The sequence below is a fragment of the Neolamprologus brichardi genome, chromosome 10 (genome assembly GCF_056152115.1).
Source record: "Neolamprologus brichardi isolate AB-2024 chromosome 10, ASM5615211v1, whole genome shotgun sequence".
Classification (NCBI taxonomy): domain Eukaryota; kingdom Metazoa; phylum Chordata; class Actinopteri; order Cichliformes; family Cichlidae; genus Neolamprologus; species Neolamprologus brichardi.
Window position 1 is genome coordinate 9,010,234 of NC_142113.1, and position 25,445 is coordinate 9,035,678.

Below are 25,445 nucleotides of genomic sequence, written 5' to 3' on the forward strand. Positions count from 1 at the left end.
GGGGAGGATCCCTCAGACCAACAACTGTATGGAAAAAAAAAAAATCATTGATCTACCACTCATTAAGCATTTCTCAAGAGGTATCTGTTACACAGAGAGGCTTCCTATATTTAAATGTTAACACCCTAACAGATGTTTTGTGAGCCAGTCCAACCACATTTACTGTTTTAAATTATGGTGAACATGAGCGCACAGGTATATGTCCCAGTTGAAATAAGACATGGCAAACTTTAGCTTATTTTAATATGCTTATTGTTTACTTTGAGATCAGTTTCCATCTAACCTTTCTTCTACGATACAGTAGTGTGCACATGCCAGGAATAAACCCTTGATGTTATTTCCCAGTATTATGTCTACCATCTTTCCTCTGGGTAACCTGCTTGATGTCAACAATAGATGGCGCAGCAACTTTGCAAATAAAAAACCCTGATAGCCTTCAGCGTTCTCCAGAAGGTGAACCTAACCATACTAATGATTTTGCAATGACTCAGGACTGAAGTGCAGGCAAAGCTGGTCTTGGTATAGTAATATGTCCTTTAATTCAGGACCCTTATCATGAAACTTTATTGTAGCTAGTAGTACACAACATACCGTGTTGTTAATTCAAGGCAATATTTAACTAATTTCAGAGTTCCAATACATTTATTCCTGATGCATTTTCACATTCACACATGAAGGCTGTGTTTCTTGCATGTCACATCTAGCTGTTTATGTCTAAACATGCATGGAACCAGAAGTCCTTTGGCTGACAGTTTGTACAAGTATGTTCTAAAACATTTTATGCTTTGGTTATAATCTATGCCACAGCTTTACATGAATCATGGTTTAAGGCAGACATATTATAGTTTTGTTTTATTCAGGAGAAAAGTTTAAAGTTTGCAGGCCTGTTCTTTTTCTGCATAAACCATCCCCCCCCCCCCTCAAAAAAATAAAAATAAAAAAAAAAATCACTGTCTCACACCCTCTTGCTGTCTGTCATATACAAAAAGCAGCAACACTTAAGTGGCGTTCAATCCTTTATTGATATGCAACATTTGGTCACAAAAGGTTAAAACCTTAGCAGTGGGTAACAATTTTGAAACAAGGCATTTATACGATCACCTGTTTATTTTAAGGAAGCAACATTAATGGAATTGTATTGAATTATTTCTTTACTGCCCACCCCTGAGACGCAGGACAAGGTGGAGGGTGGACTCCTTCTGGATGTTGTAGTCAGAGAGGGTGCGGCCATCTTCCAGCTGTTTGCCGGCAAAGATCAGCCTCTGCTGGTCAGGGGGAATGCCTTCCTTGTCCTGGATTTTGGCCTTGACGTTCTCGATGGTGTCACTGGGCTCAACCTCCAGGGTGATGGTCTTGCCTGTGAGGGTCTTCACGAAGATCTGCATGCCACCCCTGAGACGCAGGACAAGGTGGAGGGTGGACTCCTTCTGGATGTTGTAGTCAGAGAGGGTGCGGCCATCTTCCAGCTGCTTGCCGGCAAAGATCAGCCTCTGCTGGTCGGGGGGAATGCCCTCTTTATCCTGGATTTTGGCCTTGACGTTCTCAATGGTGTCACTGGGCTCAACCTCCAGGGTGATGGTCTTGCCAGTGAGGGTCTTCACGAAGATCTGCATGCCACCCCTGAGACGCAGGACAAGGTGGAGGGTGGACTCCTTCTGGATGTTGTAGTCAGAGAGGGTGCGGCCATCTTCCAGCTGCTTGCCGGCAAAGATCAGCCTCTGCTGGTCGGGGGGAATGCCTTCCTTATCCTGGATTTTGGCCTTGACGTTCTCAATGGTGTCACTTGGCTCAACCTCCAGGGTGATGGTCTTGCCAGTGAGGGTCTTCACAAAGATCTGCATGCCACCCCTGAGACGCAGGACAAGGTGGAGGGTGGACTCCTTCTGGATGTTGTAGTCAGAGAGGGTGCGGCCATCTTCCAGCTGCTTGCCGGCAAAGATCAGCCTCTGCTGGTCAGGGGGAATGCCCTCCTTGTCCTGGATTTTGGCCTTGACGTTCTCGATGGTGTCACTGGGCTCAACCTCCAGGGTGATGGTCTTGCCAGTGAGGGTCTTCACGAAGATCTGCATGCCACCCCTGAGACGCAGGACAAGGTGGAGGGTGGACTCCTTCTGGATGTTGTAGTCAGAGAGGGTGCGGCCATCTTCCAGCTGTTTGCCGGCAAAGATCAGCCTCTGCTGGTCGGGGGGAATGCCCTCCTTGTCCTGGATTTTGGCCTTCACGTTCTCGATGGTGTCACTTGGCTCAACCTCCAGGGTGATGGTCTTGCCAGTGAGGGTCTTCACAAAGATCTGCATGCCACCCCTGAGACGCAGGACAAGGTGGAGGGTGGACTCCTTCTGGATGTTGTAGTCAGAGAGGGTGCGGCCATCTTCCAGCTGCTTGCCGGCAAAGATCAGCCTCTGCTGATCGGGGGGAATGCCTTCCTTGTCCTGGATTTTGGCCTTCACGTTCTCGATGGTGTCGCTGGGCTCAACCTCAAGGGTGATGGTCTTGCCAGTGAGGGTTTTCACAAAGATCTGCATGTTTGCGCCTGTATAAAATTTGATTGATATTAATTAAGAATTAAAAGCAATTTAAAACATTCGACATTACTCCAACACACACACACACACAAAACCAGATAAATATGAATAAATAGATAAAGATGAATTATTGATTAAAAAGCTCTTTACCCCCCCCCCCCCAAAAAAAAATATAAATGCATTAGAAATTACATTACTTTAAGTTTAAGCTCAAATATGGATTAAAAAGAAAAAGCTTCTTTAAAAAAAAAGTATTAAATAATATTACTATTTAGTGCCTAAGAATGAGAACGGCAGGAGCCATTTCAGCCCAAGCGCCATTTTGAGATCTCAGTGACCTTCCTTTTGTTCAGCAGCCGGTAATGGAGGTTACTGGAAATGTTGAGTCACTGCTGTAAGCGAACGTTACCAAAACGCTGCTGCGTAACAAAAGGGTAGTAAAACGAAAGAAAATCGACTATGAAACGACGACGAAATACGTATTAACTTTATATAAGAGAAAAATATAATTCGGAAAGACTACTGTATTTTGGAGACCTTTGTTAGCTCTTGTTAGCGCAACCCAAATATCGTTCAATACAATGATACTAATGCAACATATTAAAAACAAACAATCGTTTCTGGAATATCAAAAGATATAGAAATGGGAAAATACTTACGACTGGTAAGTGAGGCAAAAAAACTGCTCTGTGACACGAAATGGTCTTTCTTTTTTGTTTCGCGTAGAATTGCGGGAGCGATGTCTAGCAGTGTGTTATATAGTATGGAGGTGCATACGTCATCCAGAAATCTCCATCCGCGTTAATAAGTAGTTCCCACCCTCCCAAAAGTCACCGCTTCAATATTTATAAGTCCAATATTTATAACTTAGTTGTACAATAATATATATTTTAAATCAATTTACTCATAAACGTAATTATTCCAAAGTCAAAGCTATTACGTTTGCAAGAATGCGCTCGTAAATCATCCCCCGCGGAATGATATAATCTACGCACTACGGCTCTGGCTCCGGAATTTGCTCGAACCAGCACAGCAACGGGAATCTTCCCCGAGCTTCTGATTGGATGACACAGTTGTTTGTTTGATCAGCGATTGGTTGCTGTGTTACAGTAAGTAACGTTTCATGATAAAGTTATGGTTATGTCCAATGACTGGTTATGACAATAAGGTTAAAACAAGAAGCTTAAACGTGACATAAATCGACAAACCATTATATATATTTCAGGCTATAGAAGTATAGGCTACGTGTCACATTCAAGCGTCGCGTCATGGATATAGATTGAAAAATAAGAGTTCGCCATGTCAGAATGACTATTCGTATGACTAACACACCAAAGACTGACATGTACACTCGGGAATTCTGTTCATCTCTATCAGATATTTCAACCTTTAACAGATGGCAACGCGCTTAGTAAATGTAATAGCAGCTGACGCGACAGCAGGATATTTTAAGGCGGAAGTTCGCCTCTATGGCCGACCTCATTTATTTTTTTTAGCAAGCCATCCTTATTACACTGCGCATCTAAATAAAAAAAAAAAAGAATGCGTTAATGATAAATAGTCAGGACATCAGTACAAAATACTGATTATGGGCACACCATGTATGCCTAGATGAACAGTATATGCACACCTAACGTTGATGATAAGCAAGGTTTTAGCAGACCTGATGTGCTGTTTTCTGTGTTGCCAACTTATAGGGATCTGTTACTGTGTAACTTAAAATTAAGTAGCTTATTCAAATGCTAGCTTTGTTTATTTGAATCTAGTTGTTATCAGTGAAAATGTGCACATAAAAGTTACTGTAAAGTAAAAGCATGAGTAGTATGTTTCTCTTTAGTCTCATGATGCACATGCACAGACAGGTCATTGTCAAGTCTCCACTGCAGAGATAAACCTGTATGAGTCATATTACCTGAGTCAGCTAATATGACACCTCTTCATTTTATTTCCATGAGCAACATCAAGAAAACACGAGTTCATCTAGTTTCGACATGTTGTCAACACCCAGTTGAGACTAGAAAATTCCAACAAGCTAAAGTCAGATTGAACATTGTAGGGAATGACTGCACGTCATTAAGTGATATATCTGTTTAGAGCATCTAATTTTTTGTATTTCCTGGTTTCCAAAGTTTATTTCCAGGACTGTAATTACTGATCAGTTCCCACTTTTAGCACCCACCACTATTTAAGGTAGCACTACAAACTAAATCAGCCTGGGCTCATGGGGCCTTGTGGGTTTCTATTTTTGGGAGTTTGGCTATAATGCAGCTCTGAGAGCCCTGATTCAAATAAAATATGTATTTGGGTCACAGCATTCTGTTAGCCCACCCCTCTGGCACTGTGTCATATGAAACCCAACTCATGATGCACCACGCCTTTGCTTTCCAACACAGAGCAGGGCATCTGGCCGATCTAGTTCTGCCTCTGAGGAATGTGTTTGTGCAAGCCTGCTGTACCTCGCCCTGCCCTTTGTTATGTGGACTATCTCAAAGTGTTCCAGGAAAAGATTGCAAGCAGAAAGTAGGTCTGGTTAACATGGAATCAATATGTTCACACCTTGGAAAAACAGGAAATCTGACTTTTATTTTAAATATAAAATGAGCACATGAGTTGCTGTGTTTGAATCAAAAGCTTAGCTTCTGTAGGTAAAAGGTTCTTTATCAATTCAAATGTGGTTCTTATCAGAGCCGCACTTAATCAGGTTCATTGTTTTCCATGGCAGGATGACTGGAACTTTTGGTTGGGAGCTCCACGTCAGCAAGTTTCACAACTAACATGTGACACCCTTTCAACCTGAACTTTACGTAAGACTTGGATAGAGACATTCTAGCATTTTCCTTCACGTGGCTTAAAAAGGTGAATCCTTACCAAATCTCACTGTAAATGTATTTATACTGATTCAATTACAGCATGGACCTGGTGAAACATACAGGTGGCTGCCACTGTGGGGCTGTGCGATTTGAAGTCTGGAATTCCCCAGACCTCCATGTTTTTCATTGCAAGTATGAACAATTAATTCAATGATAGAAACTAGGTAGTAATTCTGGAACATAGCCTAAACTTTCAAATATATTATCCATGCCATGTTGAAGGCATTTCAAACAATGCTGCACATACACTTTAATCCATATGAACTGATATGTTCTCTCCAGTTGCAGCATTTGCACAAAGAAGCAAAATCATCATTTCATTGTGCCAAAAAATCGCTTCACGCTCTTACAGGTAAGGAACTTTGCTTGAATTGCATTGTTTTATTCAATATACAGTACTGTGCAAAAGTCTAGAGGCACCCTTATTTTTTATGTATGGCTTCCAAAGGATCCTGACTCTTTTATAATTTTTCAAAGTGGTCTTAACCATTAATTCTTCAGGCTTTCTGAAGGTTGTCAAAAAGCCGGAATTAATTATTAGTGAAGCCACTTATGGCTTATGAATCTATGAATCATTCAAGCATAAAATAGCACCTAACTCAAGCTGTTAGCTAAAAACATGGAATATCTTGGCCTTAAAAAAATTGAGGAAACTGAGGGTTGAGGGTGGCTGTAGCTCAGGAGGTAGAGCAGGTCACCTACTGATCGGAAGGTCGGTGGTTCGATCCCTGGCTCCTCCAGTCTGCATGTCAAGTATCCTTGGGCAAGATACTAACCCCAACTTGCTCTCCGATGCATCCATCGGAGTATAAATGTGTATGAATGTCATTAGAAAGCACTAAGTATAGATAAAGTGCTTGTGAGAATGGGTGTGATTGGGTGAATGAGGCATGTTGTATAGAGCGCTTTGAGTACTCCGGGAGAGTAGAAAAGCGCTATATAAGAATCAGTCCATTTACCATTTGTAAGGTGGAGGACAAAAGAATGACTGGCAGGCCTGTCTCCAGCAGATGAGCAGTATCTGAAAGTCATGTTCCTAAAAAAAAAAATCCCAGACAATTTTTCCTGAAGACTATTTAAATAAATTACAGGACAGTTCGTCTGGAAGAATTCAGGCTGTGTGGAAGAATAAAGGTGGCTATACCAAATACTGACTTTCAAAGTCATTCAAATCTACTTTTGCCTTATATACTGTTTCCATGTATGTTTGCACATATATTAAAATAAATTACTGCACCTATTTTTCCTAGCAAAATTACGGTTGACTCAAGACTTCTACAATCCTGGATATTTAAAATGAACATTGAATTTTAGCATATTTTGTTTTTTTTTTCATTCTTAGGGTTTGGAAAATCTGACCACGTACACATTTAACACTCATGTTGCAAAACACACCTTCTGTAAAACCTGTGGAGTTCAAAGTTTCTACACACCACGGTCCAACCCAGACGGATATGGTATGACCCTGACAACTCACCGACACACTTGGTCTCATGTGTTGTAAACAGAATTCAACACCCCGCTAATGTTTACTCCACACCAACCAACCCAGTTGTCTCTTTAATGTCATGTTTTTATGCTATTTGTAGCAAACAGAAACTGTATGTTCACAGTGGGATTTGAATGCAAATCAAATGACAACCTTCTGTTATTCATGTCTTCATCTCAATTAGGCATTGCTCCACATTGTCTGGATCCAGGTACTGTGCACAGTGTCACAGTGGAGAACTTTTGTGGGGAGAAGTGGGAAGAAAGTATGCAAGTTCACGAAACTATCAGAGACATGTCAAAACCAGAGGAAAACTAACGCTACTGTCATATAAGAAACTTTATTTTTCAATCAGCATGACATCAGAAACATTCAACAGTACTTTCATTGGTCTTTAAAGTAGTAAAAAAAAGTCATAACCCCTTGGAAAAGCTTAAATACTCTATATTTTAATACAGTGTTGTGACTGTGTCAATAAAAGTTTTTCTGTAACAAAAAAGGATGAGAAGTTTCTTCTATTATTAAATATTATCTAAAAAATAACAGTGTGTAAGAAAAATATATATCACCAATTAACAGAGTATCAAAGACATTTGTAAACAGCTTCTAAATTCCCTGTAGTGTAAGAAATGTGGCAATCAGTGCATCAGAGCTTTTAATAGATCTTCAGGTTCTTTGGTCCCTGAGCAATGGTTTGGAATGTGTTTATGAACATGTAGCGTGAGAACGTGATGTAGAGGTAACGAAACCACAGCAGCTGAGTGCGATGGCACAGCATGGCAGCCTGAAAAAGACACAAAGTTGTTTTTAAGGGAGATAATACAACTCTAAGGTTGACATGTTAAAATCTCAAATAACAAACAGCCAGCAGTGGTCCAAACAGCAGCACAAGCACCAATGTACTTAGTGTCTTGACAAGGTAATTTCCATCCTCTTTATGGCTTGCTTTTTCAGCACTAACACACAAAACTGGGTTCAGTCAGAAATGTCCATGTTTTTGTAAGAAAATCAGTTTTTCGTTTACATTTAGTTACTTTGAAATTGTTAAAGGTTAATACTCGTCAGTCAGTAAACCAGCAACTCTTCCCCACATCAAGACGACATTCGACGACCTCTGTACCCCAAATGACAAGTTTTGACACCTCAGTGCATATGAATAAAAATGTGGTTTGATGCCTGTTAGAACAGTTTCTGGGTTTTTCTAAGGTGAGCTGCACAGACAGTGACGACCCTCGCTAACTTCTGATCTACATCCAGTCATTTTGGTCTAAAAGCAGGGCTGAAACATGATAGAACCACTCATTTCTAAAAAGAGCTTCAAGAGTTACTACACCTATCAGGCTTTCAGGGGGTAAAAAATTGATGATTATAATCCAAACCAAAGCTGTTGTTTCTGTAATCAGCACAACAAAGAGTTTATGATCACTTTTACTTATAGCTTGCATTAGGAAATAATGTATTGTTGGAACACCGGTGTGCTGGTTGCTGAACAACAGTATTAGAAAAGGTGCAATAATAATAGTGTGCAATACTTATACACTTATTCTTCATTTTATTACTAAGTTAAGTTACAGTGTTGTGTCGTGTTGTATGTAGTGCCGCCGTGGGACAGTTTTCCAATTTCATTGTACTATTGTACTATTGTACAGGGGTGCACATAAGTGGTCCGCAGGTGCGCATGCGCTGTCAAAATAAAAAACACGCACCAGATAAGAAGTTGTCTGCTAGAGTGGGATTGTCACGGCATATTCTGCACCACTTCTCTGTGCGTTCATCATTTGTTTGAAGCCAGCTCACCTCCTGCAACCACTTTTCTGAGAAAACGCGCTTCTTTTTTGGTTCGGACTCCTTCTGACATTTCTTTGGAGGTGGAGGAACACCAAAGTAATTGCTTAAAGGAGCTTGCTTCTTCGACATCTTTAAGATTTCTGAACAAATGTCTGTCCTCATCCAGAAAATCTTATGTACGCAAACGCGCGTTGCAACTTCTTATCTGGTGCGCGTTCTTTATTTTGACAGCGCATGTGCACCTGCGGACCACTTATGTGCACCCCTGACTATGTATGACTGTGCAATGACAATAAAGAGTTATCTTATCTTAAATGCAGATATTTTACTGGAAAACATTATTTGTAATAATGATTCCATTAATCATTGTCCAGGATGCATCCTGGTCAGAAGTCTGAACCACCTTAACTGACTCCTTTCGATGTGGGGATCACTGCAGACACGCCCAATCTGCCTGTCGATCTCCCGGTCCATTCTCCCCTCAGTCACATTAACAGCAGTGTCATGTTATCTAATATAACATGAAAACATTTCCAACAGTTTCATGTTAGATAAAATGAAACTGTTGGAAATGATAACAGATAATTGACAAATGTGCTTTTCCTTCAAAAACAGGGACAGTTTGAGTGTTAGTGTAGACTGTACATGATCTTATTAGAGTGTGCACTTCTCAGAGTAGAGAACATAAAGTCCTGCCAACACACAGTCTCTACTTGGAGGCTTACTTTGGCTTGCTTGTAGGGCTTTGAGCCTATAATACAGCAGACACATGAGGGCAGAAACCAGCTGAGGGGAACATCCAGGAAGGAGATGTACTTCCTGAGAAGGCCAACGGTCACCAGGGAGAGCAAAGTGCAGTCTGGGAGAAAAGACAGAGCTGTTAATGTTTTTAAATGCTTACTTCAGAAGCATACAATTAACCAGGCCATCGTCCAGGCGCCACGCCAGCACATCGTCATCGTTTGTGATACAGTTCATTTGAAGTGAGAATGCCTGGTACTGCTATGCTACACAAAAACACAAACTGTCAGTACTTCTTTCAGTTATTGTCTTGTGGCAGAAACACGTGAACCTTAGAGGTTTAGGAAAAGAGCAGGGAGCTTTGTTTTACAGCTGAGTGACGAGGATTAATGTCACTCTGAATTCTCATCTACTTCCCCTTTACTGTAAGACCAGTCTAACAGCTGAGGTGTAAATTCCTACTAACAAAGAACCAGTTAATGGCATGCTGCTGGTCAAGATCATCCACTGAGCTCATGTGGGCAAAGCGGATTGACGAGCTTCCACCATAGAAACAAGTGTGTTTGTGTTTATGGTGTGGGTTCATTGTTACCTGAATGTCTGTTTCTTATCACCTCTCTCCTCAAACATTTATGCTTTGATATGGCCTGTGGGCTGTAATGTTTATCAGATAAGCAAATAAGGTTGTGTAGCATGCCCCCCCACCTCACTGTCCTACTTTTCCTTCTACATTCTGTTAGAAAGAATTCCCAGAATTTATCACCACGAGAACTTAGAAACACAAAGTGAAAATCTAGTCATTTTGGAAATTCCTTTAAATAAACAAAATTAAAAAAGATTCCTCTTAAAGAAACACAAAAGACATTCTAATATCTGCGGTCAACAAGTCTTCAGAAGTTTGATGGTACATTCTGATCACATTTAGAGTTTAGGTCCAATTCATTCTTCACGCTGCCACCAACAGACCAACGCCTTTAGTGGAGATACAATGCTCATGGAGCTTTTATGAACAGTAGAGGGCGCTGTACATCAACAAACCAGCCAGTGTACTTTGCATGGTTCTCTGCAAAAACGCAACTGGAGAGGTGGCGTTTCCCCTGTGAAAGAACTTTGCATTTTAATATAAAGTGCTACCTAAAGCTTTCATGGTGATGAACATATTCACAGCAAGCATACTGTACTGTAAGCAGGATAAAGTACCCCAAGAATTACTTTTACAGACGACTGTTCTGAGAGTGATCGGTGAATCTAACGCTCCTAAGCTTAGAAACCTCTTAAAAGTTCTCCCAGTGTCAAACCTACCATTGGGTACTTCTCCAGTGGAAGCGAGATGCCTGTAAGACAAAAAAGTGAACATCAGTGCTGCACACAGAAAATGTCATGGAAGTGGCCACTCTGCGTGTGTGTTTGTCGAAGGATATATCAAATGCTGGGAGGTTTTTGGAAGTTTTCCTCCACTTGCATTTTTTTATGCAATGGTTATTAACACGCTGACAGAAAACGACAGCACACTGTCAATATTTAGAGGCTATGAAACTCGCACTCAGCCTCTCCCCCCTTTGTGTTCCAGTCAAATGGGAATTTCCAGATTCGATCTGGAGAGCACAAATCTCATTAAGGCCCACAAATGAACAGAGAGCCTTATGAGAGAAAAGAGCACGGCTCACTGCACAGACAGGTAAGTGTGGTACAGGGACTGTGATGTTCTCTTCAGTGTGCAAAACACTTTTTCTTTTCTTTTTTTTTGTTGTTTTAAACCAACAGTCTGATGCAACTTCTTGCTTGGCCGGCCTCTCCAAACCAAAGCTGCCCTCCCACCTCACCACTTCAGGGACAGGATTTACTGTTGCTCGCTGGGAGCAGAGCCGAGTGCCTCTGAGGACTCTGTTTGGATGACCTCTCAGCTATGTAACAGACCAATTCTGAAAAACATGGTGTGTGTGTGTACTTGTGGGGAAACATTTGGAACGATGGATGTTGATGTGGGTCCAAATGTTCAGCATTTTCCTGGATTGTGTTTAATGATAGCAGGGTGAATTGCTTTCTGTGTTTAAGTCACAGAGTATCCCCTCAAAATGGCATCTTAAAGTTAAGGAACTGAAAAAATTAAATAAAAAGGTTTTCCTGATGGCAAAAATCTTTAAAGTCTTTCCTGTACCTGACGGCGTTATAGATAGCTATGTGATTGGCATGGCCGCTCACGCCGCTTCCATCGAAGGTCAGCACCTGAAACAACAAAATACGTCACTGTGTGGGTGAAAAGCCAGAGTCTGGGTATCTAGAAGCTGAGGCAAAGGCAGCGAGAAAGATTTTCTTAGGTTTCTGTGTGTGACTGTGGAGGCTTTTTGGCAGCCGACAACTGATATTTAAAAGCCTTTTTTGTGCATGCATGCTTGCGCACCAGAGGAAACAGGTGAAAAAAAAAAATCAGGTCAAAGGGAAGAGAACAAAACTCAACTAAAAGACTTGAAATGTTTGCTCTGCTCAGGCGATATTCTACCATGACTTTGCAATCAAGCACAAGTTTAAGCAGCCAAACCAATATGTTATAAATAACGCATGATCTTTGCATCTAAGTGCAAAAACAGTTCAACCAAAGAAACAACATCATTCAGTTGGAAAAAAGGAAATGGAAGTCTGTTTCCTCTGTGCTTTCCCCTGCTTATATTCATTAGAGAAAATGTTTTCTTTGCAACTGAAAGGACTCTTTAAGTTACTTTTTCACTAAAGGTGCTTTTGGCTGTGGCGCGTGACAGGATGGGAGGAGACTGCCTGTTTGTTTGTTATCTTTGATAGCCAAAAAAGATCAGCAGCTAAAGCAGAATAACTCAGTTGTGCTTCTCCATTTTCTACCATGAAGACCCCCACCCCACGCCATTACTGCTGCTGTACTTTCTGTGACTATTTTTGTTGTTGCTGAGAAAGAAATTGTCCAATTCTCAGTTTACATCATTCCCATTAACTAATAGTGCGGAACTGCATTGAGTATGATAAGAATCTCTGCTTACACACAGAGCACAGGCCATTTCCCCCTGGCTTCAAGGAGCCTCAAAATGCAGTCTAGTTAGAACTGAAAAGGATGGCAGCTGACAAGGTTATTATGCAGACCACCGTGAAACTGGGATAATCAACAAGGAAGCTGTGGTCCCAAAACACAATGTACTAAGAAAACAATACAGTACATGTATTTCTAACTCATAATGGCGGGGAAATTGTGCAGTGACACCAAACAGGAAATGACACAAAAGCCACTTCTTTGAAAGGCACGAACCAAACACAGAGTGGGGCGTACCATGTTGATGGAGTGAGCTCTTATGTGCTTCAGGATTTCAGAGGAGACCAATGAGACGCTCCATTCTGCTTTGGGATCATCTGGGAGTTTTCTGTAGGGCAAAAAAAAAAGGAAGAAAGGGACTGCGGTTATGTATCCAGTCAGTATTAAAACAGAGTTATACAGTGTCTGCTTTGTAACCAGTTTGAACATTCAAAACAGCTTTTATTTAAAAAAAGAAGAAGGGCTGTTGTAGAATGCAAACATGTGGGAGCGCTGGGAAATACAGAGGTTATGGGTCTGAAGGCCCTTAGCATTGTGTATATCTGAAACGCCTGGAGGCCCTCGTTTCCACAGAGTGCACATCAAACATCACACTTGGCCTGCTGACTCTCTTGGCCCACTAACATGCACACTCTCTTTAGGCTATAAAACGGAAGCACTGCTTTCTATGTTGTTCAATGTCCTAAACTCGAGAGACAGAGAAAAAAAGAAACACAATATAAACACACTCACTTGCCACTGCATTAGGTACACCTGCTCATTAACATAAATATCTCATCAACCGATCCCTCAGTGTATTTAACCTTGTAGACACGGCCAAGATGACCTGCAGAAGTTCAAACTGAGCATCAGAATGGGGAAGAAATGTGATTTTAGTTACTTTGAATGTGGCGTGGTTGTTGGTGCCAGATGGTCATAAACGGCTTATTTGTCCTGCATGAGTATCTCTACAGTTTACAAAGAATAATCAGAGAAAATGTCCAGTGAGCAGTTGTCCACTGGGTGAAATTTCTTGTTGATGTCAGAGCAGAATGGCTAGAAGACTGTTTGAAGCTGCTAGGAAGGCAACAGTAACTAAAATAAGCACTCATAATAACCATAGTATGCAGAAGAGCATCTCTGAATGTGCTGCATGTTGAATCTTGAAGCAGATGGGCTACAGCAGCAGAAGACCACAATAAGCGCCACCATCCCATGAGCATCGTTTAAATGTCAAAGGCCACCCGTGTTTGTTGCTGACCACGTCCATCCCTTTCTGAGTTATCCTGTTGGCTGCTTCCAGCAGGATAACTCAACATGTCACAAAGCTCATATCATGACCTTGACAATGAGTTCACTGCACTCAATGGCCTCCACAGTCACCAGATCCCAGTCAAACCTTCGTGATGTGGTGGAAGGGTAGATTTGCATCCTGGATGTACAATCGACAAATCTGCAGCAGTTGTGTGATGCTGTCATTCCGATATGGACCAGAATATCTGACAAATGTTTCTAGCACAAGGAAACTTGTGGCATGTGCGAATACAAAGGCGGGGAAGAAATAAAAATATTTAGAACAGTAGTTTATAGATTGACTTTGTTTTTTCTTTCAAGGGAAACGTATAGATAGGGAGATACATCAATGCCATGACATACTGTTTTACACTTGGGCTAACATGTGGGTGGAACATGTGAGACTGCATGCATGCATGCAAGTATGTAGAGCCAGTTGCCAACATTTCTTAAGTTAAAAACAGCAAACATTTGCCACCTGCATATTCTCCAGTATGAACCTTTTTGAGTCTATTTACAGGATGAACGAAGGTGAAATACATACACATTGTTCTCAAATCCAATATTCAGATTTCCATGTATTGTGTAAATTTGTGTAACATTTTTTCTTATTTCATTTTAATTGTATTTGTGAAGATACAAAGTAAAAATGTACCTATTTTGCAAAGTTGAAAAACATTCCAAGAATTCCTGAATCTGGAGCTCCATAAGTTAATCACTTCTAAATTGGGCCAAGCCTCATCTCTGGTAAAATTTGCACCCAAAGCCATCCAGAACATTTGGAGATTGATAGTTTGTCTCCTTGGCAACTAACTAATTGAGGAAATCACCAGCTGATTAACTGTTAGCTGCAGGCTTGTATATAGACCGTGCATGGAATGGGGGTAGGTGCGGCTGTGTTTCAGCAGCTGCGTCCCTGCCCTTCACTGCTAACAATGAGCAACGAGTGGTCAGGCTCTGCTGTAAGAGGTGGAGGATGGGGTTGGGTTGGAGGGCTAACTGTGTCATCAGAAGGAGGGACAGAGGGTTAGGGGCTCACAGATAGTTTAAAACTGTCTGTCTTCGAGTGAATGCCCCACTCTTGCACTTGGATACCAGTGACCTACATTTAATAAGAGCAGTGTGTATGGACCTGCTTTGGGCTAAAAGAGAATAAAGCCAGAGTGAGATATTCATGATGCATTATTCTCATTGCTGCATTTAATCGTTTATTACTCAAAACATTTTTGAATGACTCTCGATAACTGTAGCTGTGCGAAAGCTGGGAGAGGAAGGAGGAGAGAAGAAAAAAAAAAAGAACAACAAAAGATAAAAGACACCTGACCTTTCTCAAGCAGGATGTAGGCTGAGTGTCAGCTTTGCCATGGCAACAGTGCAAAATGTCCTAAAGTAACCTCCCCAGCTCCCTTTTGCAGCTTTGCATGTGGATGTCTAATTGCTTGCAGGCATCTGTATGCAGTTGTTGAACTTTGGCCCACTAAAGGGATTCTGTGTGTGTGTGTGTGTGTATGTGTGTGTGTATGTGTGTGTGTGTGTGTGTGTGTGTGTGTGTGAGTGTGTCAGAGAGGGCTTGTTTAGTCTGGTCACATGGACCACAGGTCTATGCAACTGCCAGACTTCTGTCCACACAGTCAGATTATATGTCCTGCTGGGAATGGCTGAGATGCCACTACGCGCCAATTGTACGCCCCTAATATCCCCGTGTAATAAGGCAGTTACAACTATAGTAACAACACTAGCTTACAGGCGACGTTTCATTATAATTTACAGACATGTGCGGCTGCAGGTATGGCCAATATTTACCCATATTTAACTACTTGCAGAAAAAGAACCATGATGGAATAGGTGTGTGCTATTCACCATGGAAATTATTATCTTACTGTTGTTTTGGAAGTAATTTGTGCAGAAAAAGAGGGATTTAATGTGACAAAATTCAAAATTTGTTGTTGGCTGCAAGGTTCGGTGAATGGAAAACTAACAGTGTGACTACACAGAGGCCGGTCTGTGCTGCTGACAAATGAATCTTGAGTAAAAGTATAGCCAGAGGTCAGTGGCAGGGCTGGAACATCTCATCACGGTTTACTTGGCCCTGCCATGAGCTTATAAATCAGCCAGGACTATTTTTAACCACTGATCAATGTATATTTAATGCTTGTGTGTGGATGTGCTGTCTCTGCTTGCGAGTACCACTTACCTTTCCTGAAACTTGTGCTGAGCTCTGTGTTTACATGACTACAGAGAACTACACTAATCCAATTGACAACAGACGCTATTAGTTGATTGTTTACTTCTGCGAGAAGCTTTCTGAGTACACGTGAAATATGTTAACAGGGAAGTACAATTATTGAAGTCACAAAGAAATGAGGTGAGCCAGACAGAGTGAGACTTCACTTTAGTCTGATAGATAATGTCATGAAGAAGAAGAATGGCTGAATTTGTGCAGCGAGCAGCTATAATCAAGTTCCAGGGAGCAGAAAGAGGTAATGCCTGAGCAAGTGGAGAGGCAGCAGAGCGTGCTCAGATTGAGCTTGATCACAAAGGCCCCAACATGCACCGGGGCCCCTAGATACTGTCAACACAGCTGTCCTATTCAGTGTGCACTAAAGGGAAAATCATAATGTAAAGAAGAAGGCGCATGTTATTCCTGTGATCTTGGAGAACACAGTTGTGAGTGAGTACCATCGAAATCTGACATATAAAAAACACAATCCTACGGCCTTCTTAAAAAACAGAAAATCCAACAGGGCCCACCCAATCTTAAATCTTCACTCTAATCAAAGTACAAGAGAGAGTGATGTATTTCCTTAAAAAAATGTCATTCAAATATACATAAACAACAGAGGCCGTAGGTTAAAAATTGCTAAAGCTACCCAGTCACATGCAAAGTGTTACTCACCTGCCACTGGGGAACAAACTTCAAAAGAAGAGCAGTAAATTTAGGTCAGAGTAATGAGTAATATCACAAAATCACCACCAAATATAACTACAGCCCACCTGCAGTACCGTTGTGGCCCACCAGAGTGCCAGAAACTGCAGTTCTTTCTATTTGACACTTGAGGCTGGCTTCAAAAGTGAGTCATTCCAATAAATATCCATATGGAAATAACCAACTTCAGAGATGAAACTGATATGTTTACAAACTGATCTAAAAATGATTTTGGTTGTCATTGCCAAGTTTCCCCTTTGTAACAACTGATGACTTCCTATAAGCAAGCACTTGGTGACAGTGGGAAGGAAAAACTCCCTTTTAACAGGAAGAAACCTCCGGAAGAACCGGGCTCAGAGGAGGGGCAGCCATCTGCTGTGACCAGTGGGGGTTATTATGTACAATCAGCACATTATTTAGTGTTAGTTAGCTAGTGGTTGCATTACAAAAGGAGCCACATCGAACAATAATCCAACAAAAACTCTGTGGCTCTAAACATCAGCTATTTTCCCCAATGACTAAAGCATATGGGATCAATGTTTCACAGCTGGAGGGACCAAAAACAGAAGAATTGTAATATTTCTTTATATTCTTTGGATCTTTCCCAATCCTCTCTAATATAACACAGCAACTTTGTGAATAAGGCTCAAAAATTACTGAGAGGCTGAACCCAAGTATGCATACTTTTCTGACACACTGATGTACAAAAGAATTCACTTATTAAAACCTGCACAAAATAATCAACCAATTAAATAAATCATTCTGCTCACTTCCCCCCTTACTTCCTTGTTTGGAGGGGATCAGGTGCTTAATATCAGCTATCAGTATCACTCCCTGTACCCATCTGACAAACCACATAATGATCGCCAAACATCGCCAAACAATTTTATTTTAGTGAGATTTACAATGACATATATGTGTTCACATGAGTATCCAATATTTATGAATATTAGAAACACACCTCAGTATAAAAAATAGATTATAAAATTAGGCAAACGTGAAGATTATAAGCTTAATGCGGCTAAAAGATGTGCCCAAATAGACGCACACTGATTCTCCTATTCAAATCGTAGAAAAAAGCCTCTAAATCTGATGGCTACATAGCCCTATCCTTGCTGAGATTATGCCTAAAAAAAAGAATTGCCTGTGTAATTGAGCACTGTTTGACTATTGTGTGTTAGATTTCAAGCTTTGAACTTGAACAGAGGGGGTTAAGAGCAAAAAGCCAAAGACTGGCTAGCTGTGTACAGACACACTAAGGGAAAAACATTTTGGAATGACCTACATTAGCAGTGCTTACAGCGTGGCCAAAATGTATCCCACAGTCCTTGGCAGTTGCCTTCAGTAGACATGGACAAGAGGAGGAGGGGTGGGATAGATCGAGAGAGCACGAGAGAGGCTGACTGTCAGAGAGTGGAACTCAGGCTCTTAAAGTGCTGATTAGGTGTGTGTTTTGGGCAAACAACAAAATACAAAGAAAGGGAAAATGGGCCACACTCCAGTTCAGCAGACGTGCAGAGAGCCCTAAGATCAAAGTTCAGCTATATTTTGTGTGTACAAGATGATAAAATGGGAAGTGTGTGCATGCGAGTTCAAAAAAAGCACACACACACACACACACACACGCACACACACACACACACACACACACACACACACACACACACACACACACACACACACACACAATACTCTCCAGGGCAGACAACCTGGGCAGTCTGCCAGCTTATAACTGAGTTCCAGGTTAGTGCAGAGTTCATACAGCTCTCCTGGTGAGCCAACATGGAGACACTCACATGTAGGCAGACCTGATGTTCTTAGAAACCACAACATTTTCAAGAAAAGGTGCACAGTTGATCCACAGGAGAGGGGAAAACAATACTCTTTACCATTACCTTTTCTGTGTAACTTGACCTCGCCAGCAGGCAGAGACAGACGACTTTCATTTGTTGACTAAAATCCTTATGATGCACGGCTTTTGCTTCTATTGTGCTTTTAGCTGTAGCATAACCTGTTCTGTGTTTCTGCAACAAAACTGGAATGAACGGGCATCTTTCTTTCCGCAAGAAAATTGTTGTGCCACCAAAGAGTGACACAGTTCTCTTTAACCCCTGCCTCCCCGAGACACACATTTTTATAGATTTTCCAGTGGAACTAGCATTACTAAAAGGATCACCTCGTACACATCACTGAACCTTTAATTGACATAAATGTCAACTTTTGAACACAATACTGAAGAATAAAGGGCTTTATTTAGGTCGCGTCCCATTTTATATAATTTAATTCCGTACTCAGGAGAAAAATATCATCATGCAACTAACATGATAAAACTTCCAACAAATACTTTCAGCTCCGGTACAGACATCCCAGTGTGCCCAGTTATTTTTTCCCAGGGATCACTAACTAATCCTTTGTGACTGCTTAAACAGGCTGATTGATTGCTCCGGGTGTACAAACAGGCAAATATTCTTCCAAAGACTTTCAAAAGTAACGAAAAAGATACTTAAATGATAATTTGTTCTATAAATACTTGACTCTTTCAAAGATGCACATTTAAATAGATCTGTATATACAAGCTGTAAATGGATAAAAGGATCAATAGACTGATTCTGGAATTTTTAAGGTCTTTAAAGAGCCTTTTGTCCCACAGGGCTGACCCATCGCTGCCTCCAGAGCCTACTCATATATTTCCCCTGTGACACAAAGGTAATATATCAGGTCAGGCTACATCAGAGCTGTCACAGTGAGAATGGGAGGGTTGTGATTTGTGGTTAACTCTCTTATTTGTTCTTATAGACACTGGTTGGCAGGGAGGGGGTGATGAGCTCCAGCAGGAACACATGCTGAGACCCGACTCCTTGAATTGAAGGCAGCATACATCAATGGACAACGCACACATCTGTATATTTAGTGGCACAAACTCCCTGATTGTGAAAGGCAAAAAACTGAATGACTGTTATTTTTATGTTGCATGCTTGGGGTAGATGGCTTCTTACTTGTGGTTTACTATGATGATTCTGGATGCTGGTATCCCCAACACGGCACAGCTGTTCAGAAGTTCTTTTTTACGCTGAGCTCCTTGATTGTAGTAGTTTCCTGTGTAACATGTAGAGGTCACATTAGATGTTAGATATGGTATCATCACAGTAGATTATATATAATTAGCCGTTTTTATAGTTTTAAATATGGGGGTGGCGTACAGATGGCCTCTGGAACAGGACTGGGGTTTCCCAAAGAGAACTCTGAACAACAGCCATGTTTCTTGTTCTTGTACCACTTATTGGGAAGCTTTGATTGCACTTCTGGTACCTGACAACTTGTTTTTAACTTAAGCAGTGCTTGTCACAAAGGATGTAGGCTTAAGGTAGGTACTAAAATCATTCAAAATTCAAAAACAAAACAGAAGAAGAAGAAGTAAAATAAAAAGAGGGACGAGCCACACAGACAACAGGGAGGTGTGCAAAGACATACAGAAAAGGAACATAGTTCACAACATAAGGGAAGGTATGAAGGTACATCGATTATGTTCTCTTTCAGTTCTTATACTTTTTTTTTATATTTCAAACCAAACTGCAAAAAATTGGGAATGCTGTCTGAAATGTGAATAAAAACAGAATGCAATGATTTGCAAATCTCCTAAACCCATATTTTCTTCACTATAGAAGACAGGTAATATATTATATGTTTAAATAGAGGGATTTTACTATTTCATGAAAAATATCAGCTCATTTTGAATTCGATGGCAGTAACATGTCAGAAAAAAGTTGGAAGGGGGCAACATAGGGGTAAAAATGTAAGTAGTTCTAAAAAAAAACTAATGGAGAAACAAACTGCAATTAATTAGGTTAACTGGCAAGAAGGAATGAATGTGGTTGGGTATAATAAGAAATATTAAAGAGGGAGTTTCTCTGAAGTAACAATGAGCAGAACTTCCATTGTCTGCAAAACTATGTTTTCAAATTGTGAAACAATTTCAGAATAATGTTGGTCATCATAAAATTATGAAACGCAGCTGTCTTCTCTGGACCAAAGCTGATTTAAAATGGACTAAGGAAACTTGTAAAGTTACTGTGATTACTGCTTGTTGTTAAAAGAAAAAGAGGGGATAGTGTATAGTAATAAACATTGCCCTGTCCCATTTTTATTGAGAAGTCTTACTGCTGTCATATTCAAAGTGATTTTTTTAAGTGTATATTTTCTCAGCTTAAACATCTGATATGTTTTCTATGTTCTATTATGCGTAAAATATGGTTTTGAGCTTAGCAAATCACTGAATTGTGTTCTAACGTTTTACACAGCAATTTAACTTTTTAGGAATTGGTGTTGTACTCCTGAAAGATCCATGAGCACTTGGTATTCTTGTAGTGTAATAACTGCTGGAAAATTAAGGAGCTCCTGTATGTCTGCAGAGCATTGCATGCACTCAAACGGGATGGATAAATCATTAAATGTGCTTGAAGTTACGGTTTGTTCACTCATTTGTCCTCTGCCTGGATCTGCACTGTGTGCATACATTTATGTTGGATTTGAGGTGTGGTGACAAATAAGAACAACAAGGAGCAGAGGAGAAAAGTTAGTGTGACCTTAATTGACAGTAAAACAAACAAACAAACAAAAAAGCGGGTACAAGTCTTTAATTGGTCTATATATAAATATATGGTTCTATCCGATTAGCAGGTAGGACCACTTTTAATTTTAATTTTCTGTATCTATATATTGTTTTTTTTTCTTGAGTATGCAAATATGAGTGTGCTGTCATCGTACCTTCAGACAAACAGAGCAAATGTACGGTGGCATTTAATTCAATGAGTCGTATGATCGTTGGCGCGAAGAACATACACTCGTCATCCGGATGCGCAGTTACGACCAGAGCTCTGATATTCTCGCCGTTTGTTTCTCTGCTTGATGGAGCATTCAATGCACGCTTCAACGACTTCACCAAAGTCCGCCGATGTCGAAAAAAAATGCATTTTATCAAAGCCAAATAGGACAAAATTATGATGACAGCCAAGTACAAAGTCATTATTTTGACCGTTACCGCATAAAATCCGTGTAAAAACAAAAGCCTGAAGTGTAAATGGTTCCATGGTTCCCCCCCCCCCCCCCCACTAAAACAACACCCCCCGCGCAGTCTTTTAACTGTTCCTAACGTTAGGCATGTATTAATTAACTCAACAACTGGAAGTATAACTCAATTCAACAAGCATGGGTTCACATGTTTATTCCCACGATTGCCTTATTTTTTGTACTAATTGCAGTCTCGGTGACTTTTATTTTCGTTTCACTTTAAATAGATATATAATGAGAACGCAAGACAGAATAATTTTCTGGCTTGTCTGAATAAATATAAGAAGGAACACGTTTATATCGTTGTATAAATCGAGAGAAATAATCGTTTCTGAAAAGTGAAATAAAGAAAAAAAACTGAGAACATTATCGTGTTTGAGGGGAAGATTTAGTTGTCACACCATGACATTGTCCTTGCAGATATATAACACTCCAAAATTATATTTTAAAGTTCTTCGCAAAAAATGGCATTTGGCAGCCACTTGCTCTGTTTTCTGCAGAGTCTAGTTTTATTCGTATATACATATATTTTAAGGACTAGATATACCCTGGGGATTCATTAATAATAAGGGGAATCTTTTTTACTCTGCCAGGACATCAACCGACAAATGCGGCGCAGCCTTCAGACTGCACAGTCGTCCACAGCCCATAACCCGCGGATTTACAATCAACTATTGCCACATATTTCTGCACAGGGAACCCTTTCTCTGCCATCGATATATTTTCTTATAATGAGGTAAGTAAAAATAGTTACCATGCAGCACATCAACATGTCTAATTAGCACGCTATTTAAGCGTCCCGGTCTACGCTGAAAATCTGCCTTGCAAGATGGCGACGTGGTTGAGATTTCAAAGGTGAAATACGGCTAACTTAGCAAGCTAGCGACAACAACAGCAATATCTTAAACGCCACGACACTAAGCTAAAGCGTTAAAGTACCGCATATCTTAAAATGGACCTTTATTGTCGTGCACGATTTTGGCGCATTTCCGGGGATGCTCTCTGTTATAGAAATAACCCCATCCCGCCGATCAAGATAAGATACAAATTCAGTTGCGTTTATATGACAGTGTGGCGTTAAAAGACAACAATAACAACGTACAACAGCATTATTTCACCATGCATGCCTTTAGCTGAGACCAGGGAGGTCACCACAGCTGCTGGGTTAGTGTGGAAATTATCAGAGGGACCACTGTAAATAATTTACTTGCTAACTTTACTTAGAACTTTACCGCGATACGAAGAAAACTGATGAAAGTAGGATTTTTTTTTTTTTAAATTCTGCAGATGTAACGACCCCAATCCGGTCGAATATTACAATTAAGACGCTGAGAACACACAGGAGCATCATTTTCGTTTAGCTGCCATATTACATCATTTTAAAGTGCGAGAGATCCAAGAAATGACTCCCATCATGGGTTTGTTTGCAAGTTACACTAACATACACTACAACTGAGAACGAGGCTATAGTCAGGCCCCTAAGAAGTAGAGTTCCAGATTGTAATGCTAAGCATACCTATGTCATTATTATTATGCTCTGCTTTTAGAAACTATCGTGTTAAGAAAGGTTTAATTGATTTAATGCCCCGAATGAAGCACTGTAAGAGACAATCCATTCTGGAGCCTAGGAGGTTAGCTGTTTCTTATTGAGAGGACACGTGTTAATATTTTTAAATTATTTTGAATTATATTTAGAAGTATATGACTTCCCTAGCTTTATCCTTGCGACTTTAACAAAATACTTTCCAGGTTTGGTTTGTGTGTCAGCTATGCTTGTAAATAGAAGGTCATCGCCACATGCTGCGATTCAGTTTTTTCACAACAATAAAATGGTAATACTTCAGGCAGCTGTGGGGCTGCTCAGAACTCTTTTAGCAGTTTCTCTTATTTCATTTACCGCCAAATATTTTGACCTGTAATTGCTGAGCTGATTTGTTCTACCTGAATTTGGCTCAAAGCCAGAAGGTGCTATTGAAAATGAGGTTGAGCCTTTTATAGATTTAAGAACCACATTCACAGACTGTCTGGTGCTGGTTTTGTGGAGATGATGATGACAATGAACACATTTGTCACTGCATTTAGGGTTTACAAAGTGAGCCATGAAAGTTCTTTTTTTTATTTGTTTTTATTAAAAAAAAAACCCCACCAGCAATCACCAGTTGGGTAGTTACAAGTTATTTTGTTGTTTGTAGTCTTTTTCTAATTATTAAAGTAAACCAGCAACCTTCTGATTGCAAGGCGAACTCCCAACTCTTGAGCCACGATCGCCCCATAAAGTAACATCTCTTCAACTTTAGTGATCGGTAACGGTTATAACTGCATAATCCAGAGATTTGTGTTTGCAGTAAACTAGCATGCAGACTAAATTAGTTTTAGTTCATCAGTATAGTGCTGACTGCTGAATAGTGCCGTCATTATTACTGCAAGAGGATCCTGCACTATTAGGCCATCATTTTTTATTTTTTGTACATGCACTATATAAGATAAGATAAGATAGAACTTTATTAATCCCTCGGGTAGGTTCCTCTGGGAAATTTGTTTTCCAAAAAGCACAGCACCGACAGAAGTTACAGAGTCAAGAATATTATATATATATATATATATATATATATATATATATATATATATATATATATACACACACACACACACATATATAAATACAAAGACATATATAGATAAAATATACAAAGGGGATAAATAGAATAAATAGGAATAAAAATAAAAATAAATTCATATATTCATACTCTGCATGCAAACACTTCAAATTTTCAAGAAAAGCACATTCAGAAATGGCTTAAAATTTCTATCAGTCATTCATTATTTGGAGTTTTGTTAGCAGTGTACCTATTTATTGCCTGTATCTGTAGAATATTAAACACACTTGTACTTGTTTATGGCCAGTCATATCGTGTAATCTATGATATTGGCACTGTTATCACACATGACAGATTTTCCTTGTGTCTTACAGGCCTATTGTTGGTATGTGTTGTTTTTATCCATAAATATTTAGTCAAAATACAAAATTTTGTGCATTAGTTCATTTGGAACGCACTGGAGTATCTGGGCTCTATGATTTGTTATTAGAGAGAAGACAATGCACCCTGGCTCGGTCCTGGCTCTTGTTCTTTGTACGATGCTTGACTAATTGAGGGTGACAGGATTCTGCGCAGCCAAGACAAACTCACTCATTTTCATCTGAATCCAGTTTTGTTTAAATGCAGTGGCTAAGTTGTTCATCGTGGGTACAGTTATGGGATGCTATTCTGATAGAAGAACATGAAACAATATGAATAGAAAGTTTAAACCACCTCCGAACAGAAGTTTGTTAAAATCTGAGAAACTGTTCCCATGTAAAGGGAAGCCTTCAATACACAGTAGATTGTTTGTACAGAAGATAGAAACCATAATAATATATTGATTAAAAATCTATGAATCTTGTGCCACATGTAGAAAATGTCTTCACAGTTTTAAAAATAAATTGTAGAAATAAATTGACATTTAAATGCTGGTTTTCTGTAATCCGTTTATCCAGATGTTATAATCTGATTTCAGTGTAACCGAAGACATGGAGGCAGTAAATGAATAGTATGAATATGCCTGTGACTCAAAGTAGCTGAAATAGACGCTTGCAAATAAGTATTTTTCTTTCCCCTACAGTCAGTATTTTCACAATAAAATGTCAATAAAATTCTTTCATCAAACCACCTGT

At 40.1% G+C, this 25,445-nt stretch overlaps 4 protein-coding genes across 9 annotated transcripts in view; 2 read left to right on the plus strand and 2 right to left on the minus strand.

The window, feature by feature from the left end:
* Window positions 1-1,003: 1,003 nt before the first annotated feature.
* ubb (ubiquitin B) lies at window positions 1,004-3,316 on the minus strand. Its single transcript, XM_087847151.1, has 2 exons — window positions 3,185-3,316; window positions 1,004-2,533 (listed from the first exon to the last, which is right to left on the minus strand). The coding sequence occupies exon 2, from the start codon at window positions 2,523-2,525 to the stop codon at window positions 1,152-1,154; it is 1,374 nt and encodes a 457-aa protein (XP_087703277.1). The 5' UTR covers window positions 2,526-2,533; window positions 3,185-3,316; the 3' UTR covers window positions 1,004-1,151.
* A 211-nt stretch (window positions 3,317-3,527) lies between these two features.
* On the plus strand, window positions 3,528-7,383 carry cenpv (centromere protein V). Of its 2 annotated transcripts, none has more exons than XM_006799542.3 (6): window positions 3,528-3,634; window positions 5,248-5,329; window positions 5,435-5,527; window positions 5,678-5,747; window positions 6,738-6,852; window positions 7,069-7,383. In XM_006799542.3, exons 3-6 carry the CDS (start codon window positions 5,436-5,438, stop codon window positions 7,200-7,202), a joined length of 411 nt encoding a protein of 136 aa, XP_006799605.1. In that variant the 5' UTR covers window positions 3,528-3,634; window positions 5,248-5,329; window position 5,435; the 3' UTR covers window positions 7,203-7,383. The 2 variants fall into 2 exon arrangements, with proteins under 2 accessions (XP_006799605.1, XP_006799606.1); XM_006799543.3 differs by lacking the exon at window positions 3,528-3,634 and adding an exon at window positions 4,902-5,045.
* pigl (phosphatidylinositol glycan anchor biosynthesis, class L) lies at window positions 7,206-21,703 on the minus strand. Its single transcript, XM_006799544.3, has 7 exons — window positions 21,431-21,703; window positions 19,663-19,762; window positions 12,706-12,796; window positions 11,572-11,639; window positions 10,716-10,747; window positions 9,398-9,531; window positions 7,206-7,668 (listed from the first exon to the last, which is right to left on the minus strand). The coding sequence occupies exons 1-7, from the start codon at window positions 21,687-21,689 to the stop codon at window positions 7,540-7,542; spliced, it is 813 nt and encodes a 270-aa protein (XP_006799607.2). The 5' UTR covers window positions 21,690-21,703; the 3' UTR covers window positions 7,206-7,539.
* Window positions 21,704-22,329: 626 nt separating this feature from the next.
* ncor1 (nuclear receptor corepressor 1) overlaps window positions 22,330-25,445 on the plus strand; it is a 67,413-nt gene continuing 64,297 nt past the window's right edge. For all 5 annotated transcript variants that reach the window (XM_006799545.3, XM_035911431.2, XM_035911429.2 and 2 more), the window contains exon 1: window positions 22,330-22,469. The gene's annotated coding sequence lies outside the window, so the exon portion shown is untranslated. The remainder of the gene's footprint in view (window positions 22,470-25,445) is intronic.

Coding starts and splice junctions, on each gene's coding strand:
- ubb (XM_087847151.1), bottom strand. CDS start 2,525: ATGCAGATCTTTGTGAAAACCCTCACTGGCAAGACCATCACCCTTGAG.
- pigl (XM_006799544.3), bottom strand. CDS start 21,689: ATGACTTTGTACTTGGCTGTCATCATAATTTTGTCCTATTTGGCTTTG. Junction 19,763..21,430: donor TTTGCTCTGTTTGTCTGAAG/GTACGATGACAG, acceptor CATGTTACACAG/GAAACTACTACAATCAAGGA. Junction 10,748..11,571: donor GCTATCTATAACGCCGTCAG/GTACAGGAAAGA, acceptor TTTGTCTTACAG/GCATCTCGCTTCCACTGGAG.
- cenpv (XM_006799542.3), top strand. CDS start 5,436: ATGGACCTGGTGAAACATACAGGTGGCTGCCACTGTGGGGCTGTGCGA. Junction 5,528..5,677: donor CTCCATGTTTTTCATTGCAA/GTATGAACAATT, acceptor TGTTCTCTCCAG/TTGCAGCATTTGCACAAAGA. Junction 6,853..7,068: donor GTCCAACCCAGACGGATATG/GTATGACCCTGA, acceptor CATCTCAATTAG/GCATTGCTCCACATTGTCTG.